Source organism: Setaria viridis, chromosome 7 (genome assembly GCF_005286985.2).
Source record: "Setaria viridis chromosome 7, Setaria_viridis_v4.0, whole genome shotgun sequence".
NCBI classification, from domain to species: Eukaryota; Viridiplantae; Streptophyta; class Magnoliopsida; order Poales; family Poaceae; genus Setaria; species Setaria viridis.
The window spans coordinates 21,381,381-21,395,500 of record NC_048269.2 but is presented as its reverse complement, the minus strand read 5'-3'; the positions used below and the strand labels follow the sequence as shown (position 1 = coordinate 21,395,500).

Here is a 14,120-nt window from a genome sequence, read left to right as displayed (position 1 = left end):
AGCATTTATAACATATCATGATTCAGTGTTGTAGCCCATACAATCAGTGAGTGGAAGTTACTTCACTAACTGATCTATGAATGAAATTGCCAAAAATATGGATGGGAGTAGGCTAAGTTTTTCATCCTTTCAGAACAAAAAAAACCTTACTAACATAAGAGAAAAGACCTCCTGGCCGCTAAAAATCAGGCTTGGCTAATTTAACTTGCCAATGTACTTCAATTTTTCATTTTGCATCATTGATTATTCTGCAAGTCTTTCCTGTATTTTTGAAGCAAAGAGAGTAATAACTCATTCCACATATCTATCGGTCCTGGCAAACACCAATGGGAACAGTCACTGTAACCCCTCATCCACTTATTATTCCAATGGATCCCTGGGTGTGCATCAGGCCTCGTAGACATAGCTTCGGTAATGTCTAGAATCTCTATATTCATCCGTCCCTTGTGGCTGATTTCCTTTTGTGCTCTGTTAGCTTCCTCAACCTGAGCGTTTCTTATTGCCCATTCAACTGTTCTGGTCATTGCTTCTCCTTTTCCCACCGGTTCAGTTCTATTGCAATATCCTCCAGTGTTCCAGAAGCCATTCTCAAAATGTGCTGGTGTTGCTGTTCTTACTAATGTTAACTGCAATCCACGTTCTTGGCAGTTGGTCAAGTTATTGAGAGCTGTTCTAAGAGCCCTCTGAATAGCTGTAATGACATCAAAGCTTTTGATGTTATCCTCTGAGCAATATATGCATCCAATGAGTTTCCCACCTTCGTAGAGATAATTTTTCCTGAAGAACCATCTGGAACTCGATATGACTAAAATATTGATCTCACGTAAACTGGCAGCTAATCTTGAATCAAGTTTATCCAAGTGTATGTCATGCATTTCAACCAGTGTGCCATTGATCTCTCTTTCTGATGCTTCTACTAAAAATTTGGTCCACAGTGCCATGAGTGTAAAATTGTGGGATCTGAAGTGCCAAGTGACAAATTTATCTTTAGTGTCACTGTGAACTTTGGTTGGAGTTTCCACCTGCAATGTTTTATATGGTTTGTGTTAGTTTCTGAATTTCATAACGGCAGGAGATAAAGTTTCCTACAAATGTAAAGTAAACAGAGTAGAATTCATTCGATATTTCTTTAGGAAGAAATCATCAGAAACAGACAGTCGATCATAAATTTTCTGCATCATGAAGGTAAGGTAGCTTATCTTGCCCACACTAAATTCATGACACCATGGGAGTTAATGTCATGTGATTCTACGTTATCACATATACAAAATCAGGCATTGATCCACTTTGGCCTATCTTTAGCATCTAGATCACTCGACCATTTGAACGAGGAGAGGCTATGCAAAGATATGTAGATGTTAGGATTTCCCAATCGATATGATGGAATTGAATATTCATCCAAATGGCTTTCTTGTGCTCATTTCCTTATCTTTTCCTAGAATAACTGAAGAAGGGAGACAAGAAATTTGTAGCAAACCACGAAACAAACTGGGAAATTTTTTATTGCCGTTCTCACTGATAATCTTGTCCAAGAACACTGGTGAAAAGGGTGTATTGCTACATGCTATTAACATCTTGCGGAGCTAAAACAACGGTTACCCACCTGAGACAGTAAACAAAGTAGTGACTCCATCTGGTTCCGTCCAATTGAATCTGCAGCGAACGCCAGTGTCTTCCCTTGGACAATATTCAAGAACAGCTGGGGCTCAAACCTTACCATGTCACAACCATGTGGCATCCATTTCCAGTTTACATAATCCATTTGCTTTCCATACTTTGCACAGTTTTTTGAGTCTGGCATCGTTGGGCATGTTATGTTAGTGTAAATCGGGCCTGTGAAATCCCTGACCCATGTGCCATTGAACAGATTACAGACCTTGTCTTGATGACCTGAAAGGAAGAACAAAATTACCCCTTATACAAAATTCTTGGACAAAGACGCTGCTTGTGAAATTGCAGGGAAATGTTAGCTGTTACCAACCTAGTATATTTGAAAAATGAAAAGTGTTATGACTCACTGGTCGAATTTCGGAGGCAAAGAGATCTATTTTTCTTTGTTTATTCATGTTTTTACCTGTGTTTTTATAAGGTCTTGAACTCTTGATTATTTTTGTGCACATGTCCCATTATCATCAACTAATCTGACATGCAGAACATTGCAAGGTCTAAATGCCTCTCAATTATTATATACGGATTATCTGAAAACTAAAGAAGCCATTTGAATATAGATAACCAGGCTTCATATGCTTTTGAAATCACAGGCATGCTGAACATACTATCTAATCTTTGATAAGTCAGATTTTAACTCGATGTACAACATTGAGCTGGGATCTTATGCTGCAGCTATATATACCATATTTGAAATGAACAAAGATCCAGTAAATTTCAGGAAACGAAAGGGGCACTTGGAACTCTACAAGTACTCGAAATCTGTCCAGAATGTAACATTTCAGGCAATTTTGCATCAAGAAGAAAGAGCAGATAAATGTATGCTAGTCAGTAGAGGAGCACCTATTTTCGTCTCCTGAGGAGAGATGTGAGTTGCCATAGGAGAGTGGTAGAGAGCCGCAGGATGATATGTTGAGAGAAGAAAGACGAATAGACCTGTGGTGAGCATCAGCGCTAGTGTTTTTCTTCCACCAGGAAATACATGGGTAGGTGTTCTGACGTTGTTTCGGCCATGGGGATTTGGTGGAGGTGCGGTTTCCTTGTTCATGGCCATGGTCAAGGACGAAGGTCCTACGCCTCTAAGTTGCGTCATGGTTAAGAAGTCACCATTGTTATGGGTACTAAGCTTGCTGCGAGCAATTAATGAACCTAGACAAATGTGCATTTCTCCATTTATTTTCTTAGTTCGTGGTAAAGAATTCAATCTTGCTGGGGCTGTGAGCCATTGATGCCCCTGGAGAGCAGTGTCTGCATAGACAAATGTGTATTTCTTCCCTAATTTCTTTGTTCGAGGCAGCGAGGTGCTTACAGCAACTTCAATGGTTCTGGTAGTAAACCGTGGATCACTAGGAATCATTAGGGCAGTCCCAATAGGAGAAATCATCATAGTTTTCATAGTCTAGAATATTGTATCAAGAAATTATCCTTCAACACAATGCAACTTTTTTATCTAGAGTCTAAACAAAAATTCAACCAATCGTTCTCTCTTCTAGTACCAGATCTTCTATGCACGTAAAGGAGGTCCGGTACCTAGTGGACTCCCTGTCCCAGGCACACTGGATCCAGAGGAGGCCGTTGGAAACCGGTAGCTTCTCCCCAATACCATTTCTCTAGTTTCTTGGTGCGTTGATTCCTGTGAAGATTTAGTTTCCTGAGAAGGAAACCATTTCTTAGTTGTGTGTTCTTTCTCTACATTAACTTCATTGCCACATTAAAAAAAGCTGAGTTGTCAAGATAATTAATGGACATAGAAACTATCATCAATGTCCCATTGGGACTACCCTTAATCAAAGTACTCATAGATAATACTACTTTTTATACTAGTAGTATACCTAGATGTTTTCAATCTAGGAGAGTGGGAGCATCTGAATTCTCTCAGCACAGTGAAATCAAAGTGCTGGCTCAGTATGAGTTTCAGTGTTTCACTTTTGAAAGGTCAAACTGAGAGTACTCAGTGCTTGCGCTAGTTGCTTTCATCAAACCGTGATCAGCTCTAGGTTCTGTTTTTCCTTCTGTGACTAGCACTATGTTCCGTTTTTTGTTCAGTGCTTGCACTAGTTGGATGCTGGAACCTGGGTGACCAGATGCCCTTGTTTGACTTTGACAACATCTGTTCAAACTCATATATGATTTCTTGATTGTTGCAATACTATGTGAAATTCCGCTAGACAAACTTGCCCTGTTTCTGTCCCATACGTATCCAAATGTTTCACACGGATGACAGATGGAACCTATGACTGCGCACGGGCGTATGGACAATGGCCTCGTCTGAACAATAATTCCAAGCGTGGCCTCGACCTCGATGCCAGTTGACTATCTTGTAGGATGCAGATGCAGACCGGCACATCACTGGCACCGGCACACCGTAGCTTGACGTGCGGCGTGGAGGCGAAGCAACATTCCAGCTTCCGGCTAGACCCTTGTTTAGTTCATCCCCAACTCCTAACTTTGGCACTATGCAAAAAGAAGATTCTCCATCACATCAAACTTGCGGTACATACATGAAGTATTAAATGTAGACGAAATTAAAAACTAATTGCACAGTTTTGTTGTACTTTGCGAGACGAATCTTTTGAGCCTAATTAGTCAATGTTTGGACAATAATTCACAAATACAAACGAAACGCTACAGTGTGCTACAATACTATAACAGTAATTTGGCACCACCAAACTTTGGTAACTAAACAAGGCCGTGTATACGTGAGTAGACCATTTGAGTTGCAGCTTTTGAGGTTTTTTGAAAAACTGATGGTGACTTTTGTTCTAAAAAATTAATACAAGCTTTTAGGATCTATTTATTTGAGTTGCAGCTTCTGAGGTTGTTGCTGGCTTTTCAATTTTGAAAAGCCAACACTAGCTTATATTCTTAGAATATATGTTTAGCTTTTTAGCTCAAAAAATTACGAAAAGCTTTTCACATAAAGTCAGCTTTTCTAAGTTTCAATTTTTTTTGAAAGCTACACGAGAAATACGCTATTTGTTTGAGCTTCTGGCTTTTCGTTCAGCTGTCAGAAGCTCAAACAAATAGTCCTTAGAGATGTGTTTAGCTTCCTAGGCTCAAAAGATTACAAAAAGCTAAGAAAATTAAGTGTTCCAGCTTTTCATATAAACTCAGCTTTTCTGAGCTTCTAGCTTTTCGAAAGCTGCATGAGAAGTTCGCTGTTTATTTAAGCTTCTAGTTCTTCACGCTGAGAAGCTGCCAGGAATCTCAAGCAAAAAGTGTGTCGTAGTGTCCATGAGCCGTTAAATCACTTCCCAGCCTTTTGACTGCAGCTTTGGATGGCTTGCTTCAGAGATTTCAAAATATGGATCCGAATTCGCAGTTCTCATAAAATTTTGACACCAAAGATGCAATTTTTTCCGTTTAGGGTGTTTTTCCTCCATTTTCTTTTGAAGGAACATTTTCCCTCCTCTTCCCCATTTTCTCCTTCTCTCTTTTTATTTTTTTCCCGTCTCACTGGAATGGACCAAACTGCTCCTGCCCTCTTTTTCGTAGTCTGGACTCTGGATTGGATTTTTTTTATATATAAAAAAAGTAATCGGATTGGATTGAGTCGTCCTCTCTCGGTCTTGCGCCGCCACAACAGGTTTCGTGGTTGGGGCAAGCCCAATATATCTCTTTAGACAATATGGGCCCATCATAGCAGCGGGCAGGGCCCGCCAATCCTATCGGGCTTCCGAAAGCCGATATCTGAATTTTTTTTATTTTTTTATTTTTATTTTAGTATTTTGAAAAAATATATAGTGACACACCGTTTCAAACGGTTTAGCCGGCGGAATCTCCCACCACTCGACACTACACTTCCAAAAAATCATAACTAGTTCATATCAACTTGGACGGAGATAAGCGTTATATGAAAATTGTAGAGCTCGACGAGATCTACAACTTTGTAGTTAAATTTTTTTTCATTTAATGTCATATCGGTGCTCAAATAGTAGACACAAGTTTCAGATCTAAAATTTGAATTTTAGATCTAAAACTAGGAAACACGCTTTAAAAAATGATAACTAATTCATATGAGCTCAGATAGAGATAAGTTTTATATAAAAATTGTAGCTCTCGATGAGATTTACAACTTTGTAGTTCAAACCGTTTTTATTTGGAGCCATTTAATTGCTCAAATAATCGATACAAGTTTTAGATTTAACAAATGGCTCCAAATAAAAACGGTTTGAACTACAAAGTTGTAAATCTCGTCGAAGGCTACAATTTTTCTATAAAACTTATCTCTATCTGAGCTCATATGAATTAGTTATCATTTTTTTGAAAGCGTGTTGCCTAGTTTCAGATTTAAAATTCAATTTTGATCTGAAACTTGTGTCGATTATTTGAGCACCAATATGACATTAAATGAAAAAAGTTTCAACTACAAAGTTGTAGATCTCGTCGAGATCTACAATTTTCATATAATGTTTATCTCCATCCAAGTTGATATGAATTAGCTATGATTTTTTGGAAGTGTAGTGTCGAGTAGTGCGAGATTCCGCCAGTTGAAATGGCGGCAAGGATACTACAGTACCCATTCCGGCATTTCATCTGACTATAGCTGTTTCAAACGGCAGTATAGGTCTAGATTTGCGTTTTTTGTTTGACTATATATTTTTGCAAAATGCTAAAATAAAAAAAATAAAAAAATAAAAAATTCCCAATATCTTATATAGCTTCCGGTGATTTAAGATATGTTATAGGGCCGCACGAATCTCTTCCTCTTAAGGGGTGTTTGGAACACCCTGTTAAAGTTTAACACCTGTTACATCGGATGTTTGGATGCTAATTAGGAGTACTAAACATAAGCTAATTATAAAACTAATTGCACAGATGGAGTATAATTCGCGAGACGAATCTATTAAGCCTAATTAGTCCATGATTTGACAATGTGGTGCTACAGTAACCATTTGCTAATGATGGATTAATTAGGCTTAATAGATTCGTCTCGCGAATTAGCACAAGGTTCTGCAATTAGTTTTATAATTAGCTTATGTTTAACCCTTCTAATTAGCATCCGAACATCCGATGTGACACTGTTAAAGTTTAGCACCTCGTATCCAAACAGCCCCTTACTCCGCCTCTCTCTCGCTCACTCACGCCGTCACGCGCCGCCGTCGCTTGCGAGCTGGAGGGGTGGGTGGTGGGGGGAGTGGCCGACGACGACCTCGTGCGCCGACCTGGGTGGTGGTGGAGGCGGCGGTGGGGTTAGGGTTAGGGGTTTCGGGGGTGGAGGGGGCGGCTCCAATGGCCAGCGGCCATAGAAGAGGAGGATGTCGGGGGCGGCACGGAGGCCCGGCGGTGGTGACGGGTTGGCTGGCGGCGGCGCTCTAGGTGAGGCTGGATGGCTGGTGGGCCGGTGACCGGCAACGGGGGCAAGAAGAAGGTCGGGGCCGAAGGTCGGCGGTGGGCGGATGGCGCGATGGCGAGCTAGCCGCCGGCCGGGGCGGAGGACGAGGCGGTGGAGGTGGTGGTGCGCTGGGGAAGAAGCCGGAGCGGAGGTGAGAAGGAGATGGGCCTGATGAGCCGGAAGCCAGGTACCTTCCAGCTTCCGTGCGGGACCCCCGGCAGGGCCAGACAAAACTCGGAAAATCCGTCCCATCTCGCGCGCGCGTCCGCCGTCCGCGCGAGCCCCCTCCTGCCGCCGTCGTATACAGCGGCGCATACACACACAACAGGCGCGCCTGACACTGAGGCTCCTGTCGTGAATTGGCTCAGCTGCATTCCGCTATGGCTTCAGGAAGCAGCAGCCAATGATCGTAACCTGCAGCGTTTTGATTATGAAAGCTCTCTAATCTCAAAAAAAAAACAGGCGCGCCTGACACTGGGCCCGTCTCCGGCCTCTAAAAGATTCCCTCTTTCCACGAGGCCATTGGGACCGGCTCTTTGTCATGAGCTGTCCTCTGGGCTGTGGGTCACCCGCCGCTCGCGCCTGCGCTGCTGCTGCTCCGGACCTGCTCCTACAGAGCCTAGCGACGCGTGACGCCGCAAGGGCCGAGACCCCAGCATGTGTTGGTGCCTTGGAGGCATCTCGTACTACAACTACTGGCAGAAGCATGCACGGGCTGACGGGCAGCTCGCCCACAAGACAGGAAGCAGCAGGCCGGGCGGGCGGGGCAGTGCATCATCGCGCGCCCGCGCATGCTCCCACCCGGCCACCCCTCGCCCTGGGTGGAGTGCAGCTCAGCCTCGCATGCGCAAGCCCCACCCACCCTCACGGAGTCACGGCCTCGCGCTAGCCTGACCGGCCTGACGCCGCGCCGTGCACCGTGCGTGCGCAAGGCCACTGAGCGGTGCACAGCAGCGAACCGTGCAGCTGGTACAGTAGCATTTACGATCCTCCGCCTTGGAAGAAACATCTTTTTTATCATCGTCAAGTAAAGACTAAAGCGCCGTTTGGTTACAGGACCAAAATTTGGTCACTATCACATCGAATGTTTAGATACTAATGGTTACAGGATCAAAGTTTAGTCACTATCACATCAAATATTTAGATACTAATTAGAATGTTAAATATAAACTAATTATAAAATCAATTGCACAGATGAAGACTAATTCACGAGATGAATCAAGTTTAATTAGTACATGATTTGACAATGTGATGTTACAGTAAACATGTGCTAATCATGAATTAATTAGACTTAATAGATTCGTTTCGCGAATTAGTCTCCATCTGTGTAATTAGTTTTATAATTAACTCATGTTTAATCCTTCTAATTAGCCTCTAAAAAATTTAATGTGACATGAATTAAACTTTAACTTAATGATCAAACATCCCTAAGATAGGGGGGCGCCGCAGCGTATTTACAGAAGGGGCGCTCTGCGGCGCCCGCTCGGCTCAAAACAACGGAACAGCCGGACAGCCATGGCGGAAAATGGCTCACGAGTCACGACTCCAAGAAAACGCCATGGTTCACACTTCACAGCTTGGCGGTCCAACACGCCGTTGTTCGTTTTTCTACGGTAAACACAGCATTTGCGTGGAACCTTTTGCCCTTTCCTCGTTAGCCTGCCGGCACTCGAAGTCTCCAAGCAAATGTTGGATAAATACGAGGCGATTTTGAGCCGTCTGTCTTTCTACTCTCTCAGGAAAAGGCAAATGTTGTGGCGCCCCGTGATGGGGGCAAGGCAAAGCCCATTTACCTGCTGTATTAACTGACGCCGGTAGTACGTGTCAAGGCGATTGGATGAGGCAGAGGCACCGCAGAGGCAGGCCGGCCACCTGCGCCCTCCGCTGGGCGCCAACCTGGCGCATTGACCCGGGACCGTGGTCACACACCCTGACGCGCCACGTCAGTACGTCACGGCATCATCACCTCCACAGCAGCTGCAGGCCAGCACACCACACAACAATAGTCTCCTACACTCCCAGCTTGCCTTTACTCCGTGTCTATTTAACCATCACTACTGACCAGCCCCGCCAGGCCGCCACACAAGAAACCACGGAGCGGGAAGACTCTCCACAGCTCTCAATAAAGCTCTTCCAGTCCAGTCTCCGGCCGGCATCGATGGCGCCCGGCAAGCTCGCAGCGGCCGTCGCCCTGGTGGCAACTCTCCTCCTGCTCAGCAACAGCAACATCAAGGTAACCAAATAGAGCAGCTGCCACTTGATTCAGAGAGCTCACGGATGCATCCGTGCAAAGTGACTAGCGCGTTCTTGCTCTCTCGCCTGGTTCTGCTCTGAAACTCGCTCTCTGGGTGTTTTTGGCCAGGCTGCTCCGGGCGGCTACCCGCCGGCTCCTCCCGTCGGTCCTCCGCCGCACCAGATCGTCGACCCCGCCAAAGGTACGCGCCGCCGACGCACAGACCTCTCTGTTCACGACGATGCTTGGCGTCGCCGCTTAACGCCTGCAACATTTTTCTTGGGCGCAGACTGCGGGGGCGCCTGCGACGTGCGATGCGGCGCGCACTCGCGCAAGAACCGGTGCACCCGGGCGTGCCTCAAGTGCTGCAGCGTCTGTCGCTGCGTGCCGGCGGGCACGGCCGGCAACCAGGAGACCTGCGGCAAGTGCTACACGGACTGGACCACGCACGGCAACAGGACCAAATGCCCGTGAGCGTCTGCGCGGTGGGTGTGGCCGGTGGCGGCGTGCTCCCCGGCCGAAAGCACCATGTGTTTGTTTGTACTATGATCCATCGGCTTAGTTGTAGCTAGCTCGTGGTTGCTGTGCTCTGCTGTTTCTTTGTTGGGTTCTTTCTTTCGTTGGTGGTCTCTGCGTTCCCGTGTAAAAAAAGAGTGAGGCGTTTTCTCTAGATGTAAAATCCCTCTGGGTTGGATTGGATCAATGCAACATCTTTATATTTGCACGCTAGTTTTACCCGTGCCTGTCTTAGGCGTAAAGCGTTTTACCGTGCCTGTCTTAGGCGTACCCCAGTAAAGTTTAAAGTCTAGTAAAGTTTAAAGTTTAGTAAAGTTTAAAGTTTAGTGAATTAGAGTATTAAATATAGGGTAATTATAAAATTAATTGCACAGATAGAGTCTAATTCGCGAGATGAATCTAAGATAGAGTCTAATTCGCAAGATGAATCTATTAAGTCTAATTATTTCATGATTTTACAATGTGGTGCTGTAGTAACCATTGGCTGTTTAATATATTCGTCTCGAGAATTAGCACAGGGTTTTGCAATTAGTTTTATAATTAGCTCATATTTGCTAATGTTGAATTAATTAAGTTTAATATATTCGTCTTGCGAATTAACACAGGATTCTGCAATTAGTTTTATAATAAGCTCATATTTAGTCCTCCTAATTAGCATCCGAACATCCGATGTGACACTGCTAAATTTAGCATTGGTATCCAAACAACAAACAACCCAACCCAACCCATTAGTTTTGTATGCTAGTTTATCGTGATAATTAATTTTCTTTGCAACATTTTTACTTTTTACAACGTTGAATCTTTTTCTAACTCCTACAGTACCTGATCCTTGTAAAAGCTTCGTCTGTTAGCATTGTTGGTTCGTCTTATGATGATCAGAAAAGAACATGCTACACGATACATGTGACTTTGCTACCTGTTTCAGCTCCAAAACGGGGTAAAAATCCACAACCTATTCGGCTGAACTTATAAGCCGGCTGAAAAGCTGAAACGGCTGATTTATTATGAAAGAAAAATATTATTTGGTGGCTGATAAGTTGGCAATAGGCTGAACTTATAAGCCGGCTGAAAAGCTGAAACGGCTAATTTATTATGAAAGAAAAATACTATTTGGTGGCTGATAAGTTAGCTGATGCTGAAGCAAAGAGGCTGCCGTTGTCCTAGCAGTAAAACCCTGTTGCCGCATGCTCTGACACTCCACCATCATGTACGGCAAGCACAGCAGGGTTACTAGAACGATCACAATAGTTTATTGCCGACCAACTGCTGCAAAACGTATATGCCATGCTGTCAAGTAAGATTAGGAGAAGCTTAGCGGATAGAATCTTAGAAGCAACATGCAAGAAGAAAGTGGTGAACAACTCCTGCAAAGGCATGTGCCAAGGTGTCGACTCCATCCGCTTTACCTTCACTGTAGCGGTGCAGACTGTGTCGCACGCGCCCTGTCGTGTTGCTCGAGCCGCACATAGTGTCTGTCCATGAGACCATGGCTCCATGGCCAAGGCTGGTCACGCACGCCTGGATAGCAGGTGCAGCGCCACCAACCACCACCAAGCTTTGTCACTGCCGTGCATGCGCCCGTACCGCGTGGAGACCCAACTGGAGGTCAGGAACCTTAGCGGCCTAAAATCCAGCTGCAAGGAAATCACGACGACATGAAAGACTGACACTAGAGGCTCAATCCAGCAGCAAGGATCGCAAGTTGTTATATGAAACAGGCAAGCATCTAACAATCTGTTTTCCCAATTTGTAGACTGCAACCCATAATCTGCAAAGCTAAAACAAACCCATTAGCTCTGCGTTTGAAAGTCCCGTCTAGTTCGTCCGACTACACGAGTGAACATTCGAGTCGGTCATGCCCACGAGCCCGCCCGATGCGGCACTCCAAAGACCTCCAAAGTCCCGGCCTATCCAACAACCGAGTTCCTAATATCAGCCCACGAGCCCGTTGCGGCACTCCCAGGACGGTCCAGCAACGGGCAAACTGCCCGCATCGGGCCGCTGCCCAAAACGACGACGCGGAACGGCCCTCTCTCTCGTCGTCACGCGCGCGCGAGGGGCCAGGAGGAATCTCGTCCGGCAACCCCAGCCCAGCCCAGAAACACGAGCCAGCAGGCGGCCAGGCCAGGCGCTCGTCAATTTTATTAGTTTGCCGTGACAAAGTTTATGCAGTTTTTTTTTAAAAAATTAAGTTTATGCAGATTTAGAGCCTCCATTTTTTTAGAAAAAAGAGAAAAAAATGAACTCCAACAATCCATCTAAACATTCCCAATTTTTTAGCGAGGCTAAAAAATAGCCTGCCACCGCGTATATTTTAGCGTTGGCGTTCTTCCCCCAATCCTGATTCCCGCACGCCTGCACGTCCCTTCCGATGGACCCAATACGATGACGTGGCCTGTGTTTGAAATATTAGGGGCTATTTATTAGCGATCTGCTGTGGATTGATATATTTTTAGGAAATTTTTTTTTTGGAAGAACCTCCAATACATAATTTTGGGGAAGAATTTTTTAAGCTATCACCGCCGTATTCTCAGCATGTGCGGTGTACGTACGCACGGGGTCGGGTCACCTTCAGCTGGTCCCCTGACCAATTCATTTCCCGTTCGGCCGCGTCCTGTCCTCGGGATATAACTGTGGTCGCTCGGCACCTCTTGTCATCAGCCATCAGCCATCAGCCATCACCTGTGTATGCGTAGGCCTATCCTGCCTGTGGATGTGCGCGCCTCGCACCAGCTACGTCGTCGTCGTGAGCTGTATCCTGTTCGCGCATCACCTGCTGGCGGCGTCCCCAGCTGTCCGAGGACCGCGACCGTTGCGGCCCTGATCCCCTCCCCTCCTCCTCCGTGCATTGTCGTCGATATCCCGCAGATTTGGCATCTCGACGGTCACGCCGTGCGTGCATGTGAACCCTGAAGCGTGCGCCAAAAGGATTGGATTTCCAGAGTCCAGACTCCAACGCAGACGACGCGCTGTCCTCTTCTCTTGTGGGTTGCCATGCCTAGCGCGGCAGGCTCGGGCTCTATGCCTCTATCTCAGGCGCTGTTTATCTCATGCCATGTTTAGTTCCCTCCAAACTCCCAACTTTAATACTATGTAAAAAGAAGATTTCCCATCACATCAAACTTGCGGTACATGCATGGAGTACTAAATGTAGACAAAATCAAAAACTAATTGCACAGTTTTGTTGTACTTTGCGAAACGAGCCTAATTAGTCAATATTTGGACAATAATTCACAAATACAAACGAAACGCTACAGTTGCACATTTATGGCAAAATGCCAATTTTGCCACTCCCAAATTGGGAACTAAACAAAGCCCTCAGGCGCTGTTTAGTTCCCAAAATCCCAACTTTAGTACTATGCAAAAAGAAGATTCTCCATCACATCAAACTTGCGGTACATGTATGGAGTACTGAATGTAGACGAAATCAAAAACTAATTGCACAGTTTTGTTGTACTTTGCGAGACGAATCTTTTGAGCCTAATTAGTCAATATTTGAACAATAATTTACAAATACAAACGAAATGCTACAGTGCTGCTACAGTAATTTTGGTTGTTCAAAGTTGGGCAACTAAGGCCTCAACGGTATTGGAAACCCAGCTGTACGCTACCGGCTACCAGGAACGGACGGAGTGGACGACATGGTGGAGAATGCGTGCGCGCCGGGGCTCGCTGTGGCTGGGCTATCCAACGCGTAGTGCGCTCGCTGCTGTAGGTTGTAGCGTCCTGCCGCTGGCGCCGCGTGTCTCGCCGGATGCGGCATGGCGGCCGTCCGATGGTTCCCGGCCGCGTGCATTTCCCACCGCCCGGCCACTGGGCTACACTGCTGAACTACTTTCTTCTTTCTTGCTGCAAATGTTGCAAACCAAATTAAGGTAACTAGCTTCTCCTCGCTTGGTGTGACACTAGAGTAGTAACCACAGTCAACAACCTATGCGCAGGTATCGTAACGGCGAAGTGAGTACTCGCTGACTGAGATGGCTGCTTTGGACGGGAGCTCCGGAGATGAAAACCTCCACGCCATGATCCTAGCTTTCAGTTTGGCGTGCTTTCCGCGTGGGCACGTTCAGCAGGGGCGTCTCTGGGCTCTGGCGCGGTGCACCGTGCCGTGCACCCCGGCTCGGATGCCCATGGAGCCCGGCCAAAAAAATGTAGCGGGATGCGTGGCCACAGGACACGGTTGCGTATGGTATGATCCACAGCACGAGAGGAGGTCTGCGAGCAGCAACGCCGCCGTCGAGCTCGGTGGCCCCGCGGCCAGCAGCACGAGCGGCAGTGCCGCCGGCGAGGTCGGCAGCCCCCTGGCCGAGCCTAGTGCCAGCGTGGCTGCGTATCTCCGCGGCCGCTCAACGCCACGACCGGCCGGCG

General features: G+C 46.0%; 2 protein-coding genes across 2 annotated transcripts; one reads left to right on the top strand and one right to left on the bottom strand.

The window, feature by feature from the left end:
• Positions 1-12: 12 nt before the first annotated feature.
• LOC117862711 (xyloglucan O-acetyltransferase 3) lies at positions 13-2,887 on the bottom strand. Its single transcript, XM_034746212.2, has 3 exons — positions 2,512-2,887; positions 1,604-1,890; positions 13-1,022 (listed from the first exon to the last, which is right to left on the bottom strand). Exons 1-3 carry the CDS (start codon positions 2,831-2,833, stop codon positions 237-239), a joined length of 1,395 nt encoding a protein of 464 aa, XP_034602103.2. The 5' UTR covers positions 2,834-2,887; the 3' UTR covers positions 13-236.
• Positions 2,888-9,034: 6,147 nt separating this feature from the next.
• On the top strand, positions 9,035-9,965 carry LOC117863071 (snakin-2). The gene is made up of 3 exons (XM_034746657.2): positions 9,035-9,236; positions 9,366-9,438; positions 9,526-9,965. The coding sequence occupies exons 1-3, from the start codon at positions 9,162-9,164 to the stop codon at positions 9,708-9,710; spliced, it is 333 nt and encodes a 110-aa protein (XP_034602548.1). The 5' UTR covers positions 9,035-9,161; the 3' UTR covers positions 9,711-9,965.
• The last annotated feature ends 4,155 nt before the right edge of the window (positions 9,966-14,120 follow it).

Bases quoted from the DNA above. Each gene is read 5' to 3' on its own strand.
- LOC117862711 (XM_034746212.2), bottom strand. From the start codon at position 2,833: ATGCACATTTGTCTAGGTTCATTAATTGCTCGCAGCAAGCTTAGTACC. The intron at 1,891-2,511 runs GTGCTCCTCTAC...TCTTCCTTTCAG, and splicing joins TCCTCAGGAGACGAAAATAG to GTCATCAAGACAAGGTCTGT. The intron at 1,023-1,603 runs GTGGGTAACCGT...AAAACATTGCAG, and splicing joins TACTTTGTTTACTGTCTCAG to GTGGAAACTCCAACCAAAGT.
- LOC117863071 (XM_034746657.2), top strand. From the start codon at position 9,162: ATGGCGCCCGGCAAGCTCGCAGCGGCCGTCGCCCTGGTGGCAACTCTC. The intron at 9,237-9,365 runs GTAACCAAATAG...GTTTTTGGCCAG, and splicing joins TCAGCAACAGCAACATCAAG to GCTGCTCCGGGCGGCTACCC. The intron at 9,439-9,525 runs GTACGCGCCGCC...TCTTGGGCGCAG, and splicing joins GATCGTCGACCCCGCCAAAG to ACTGCGGGGGCGCCTGCGAC.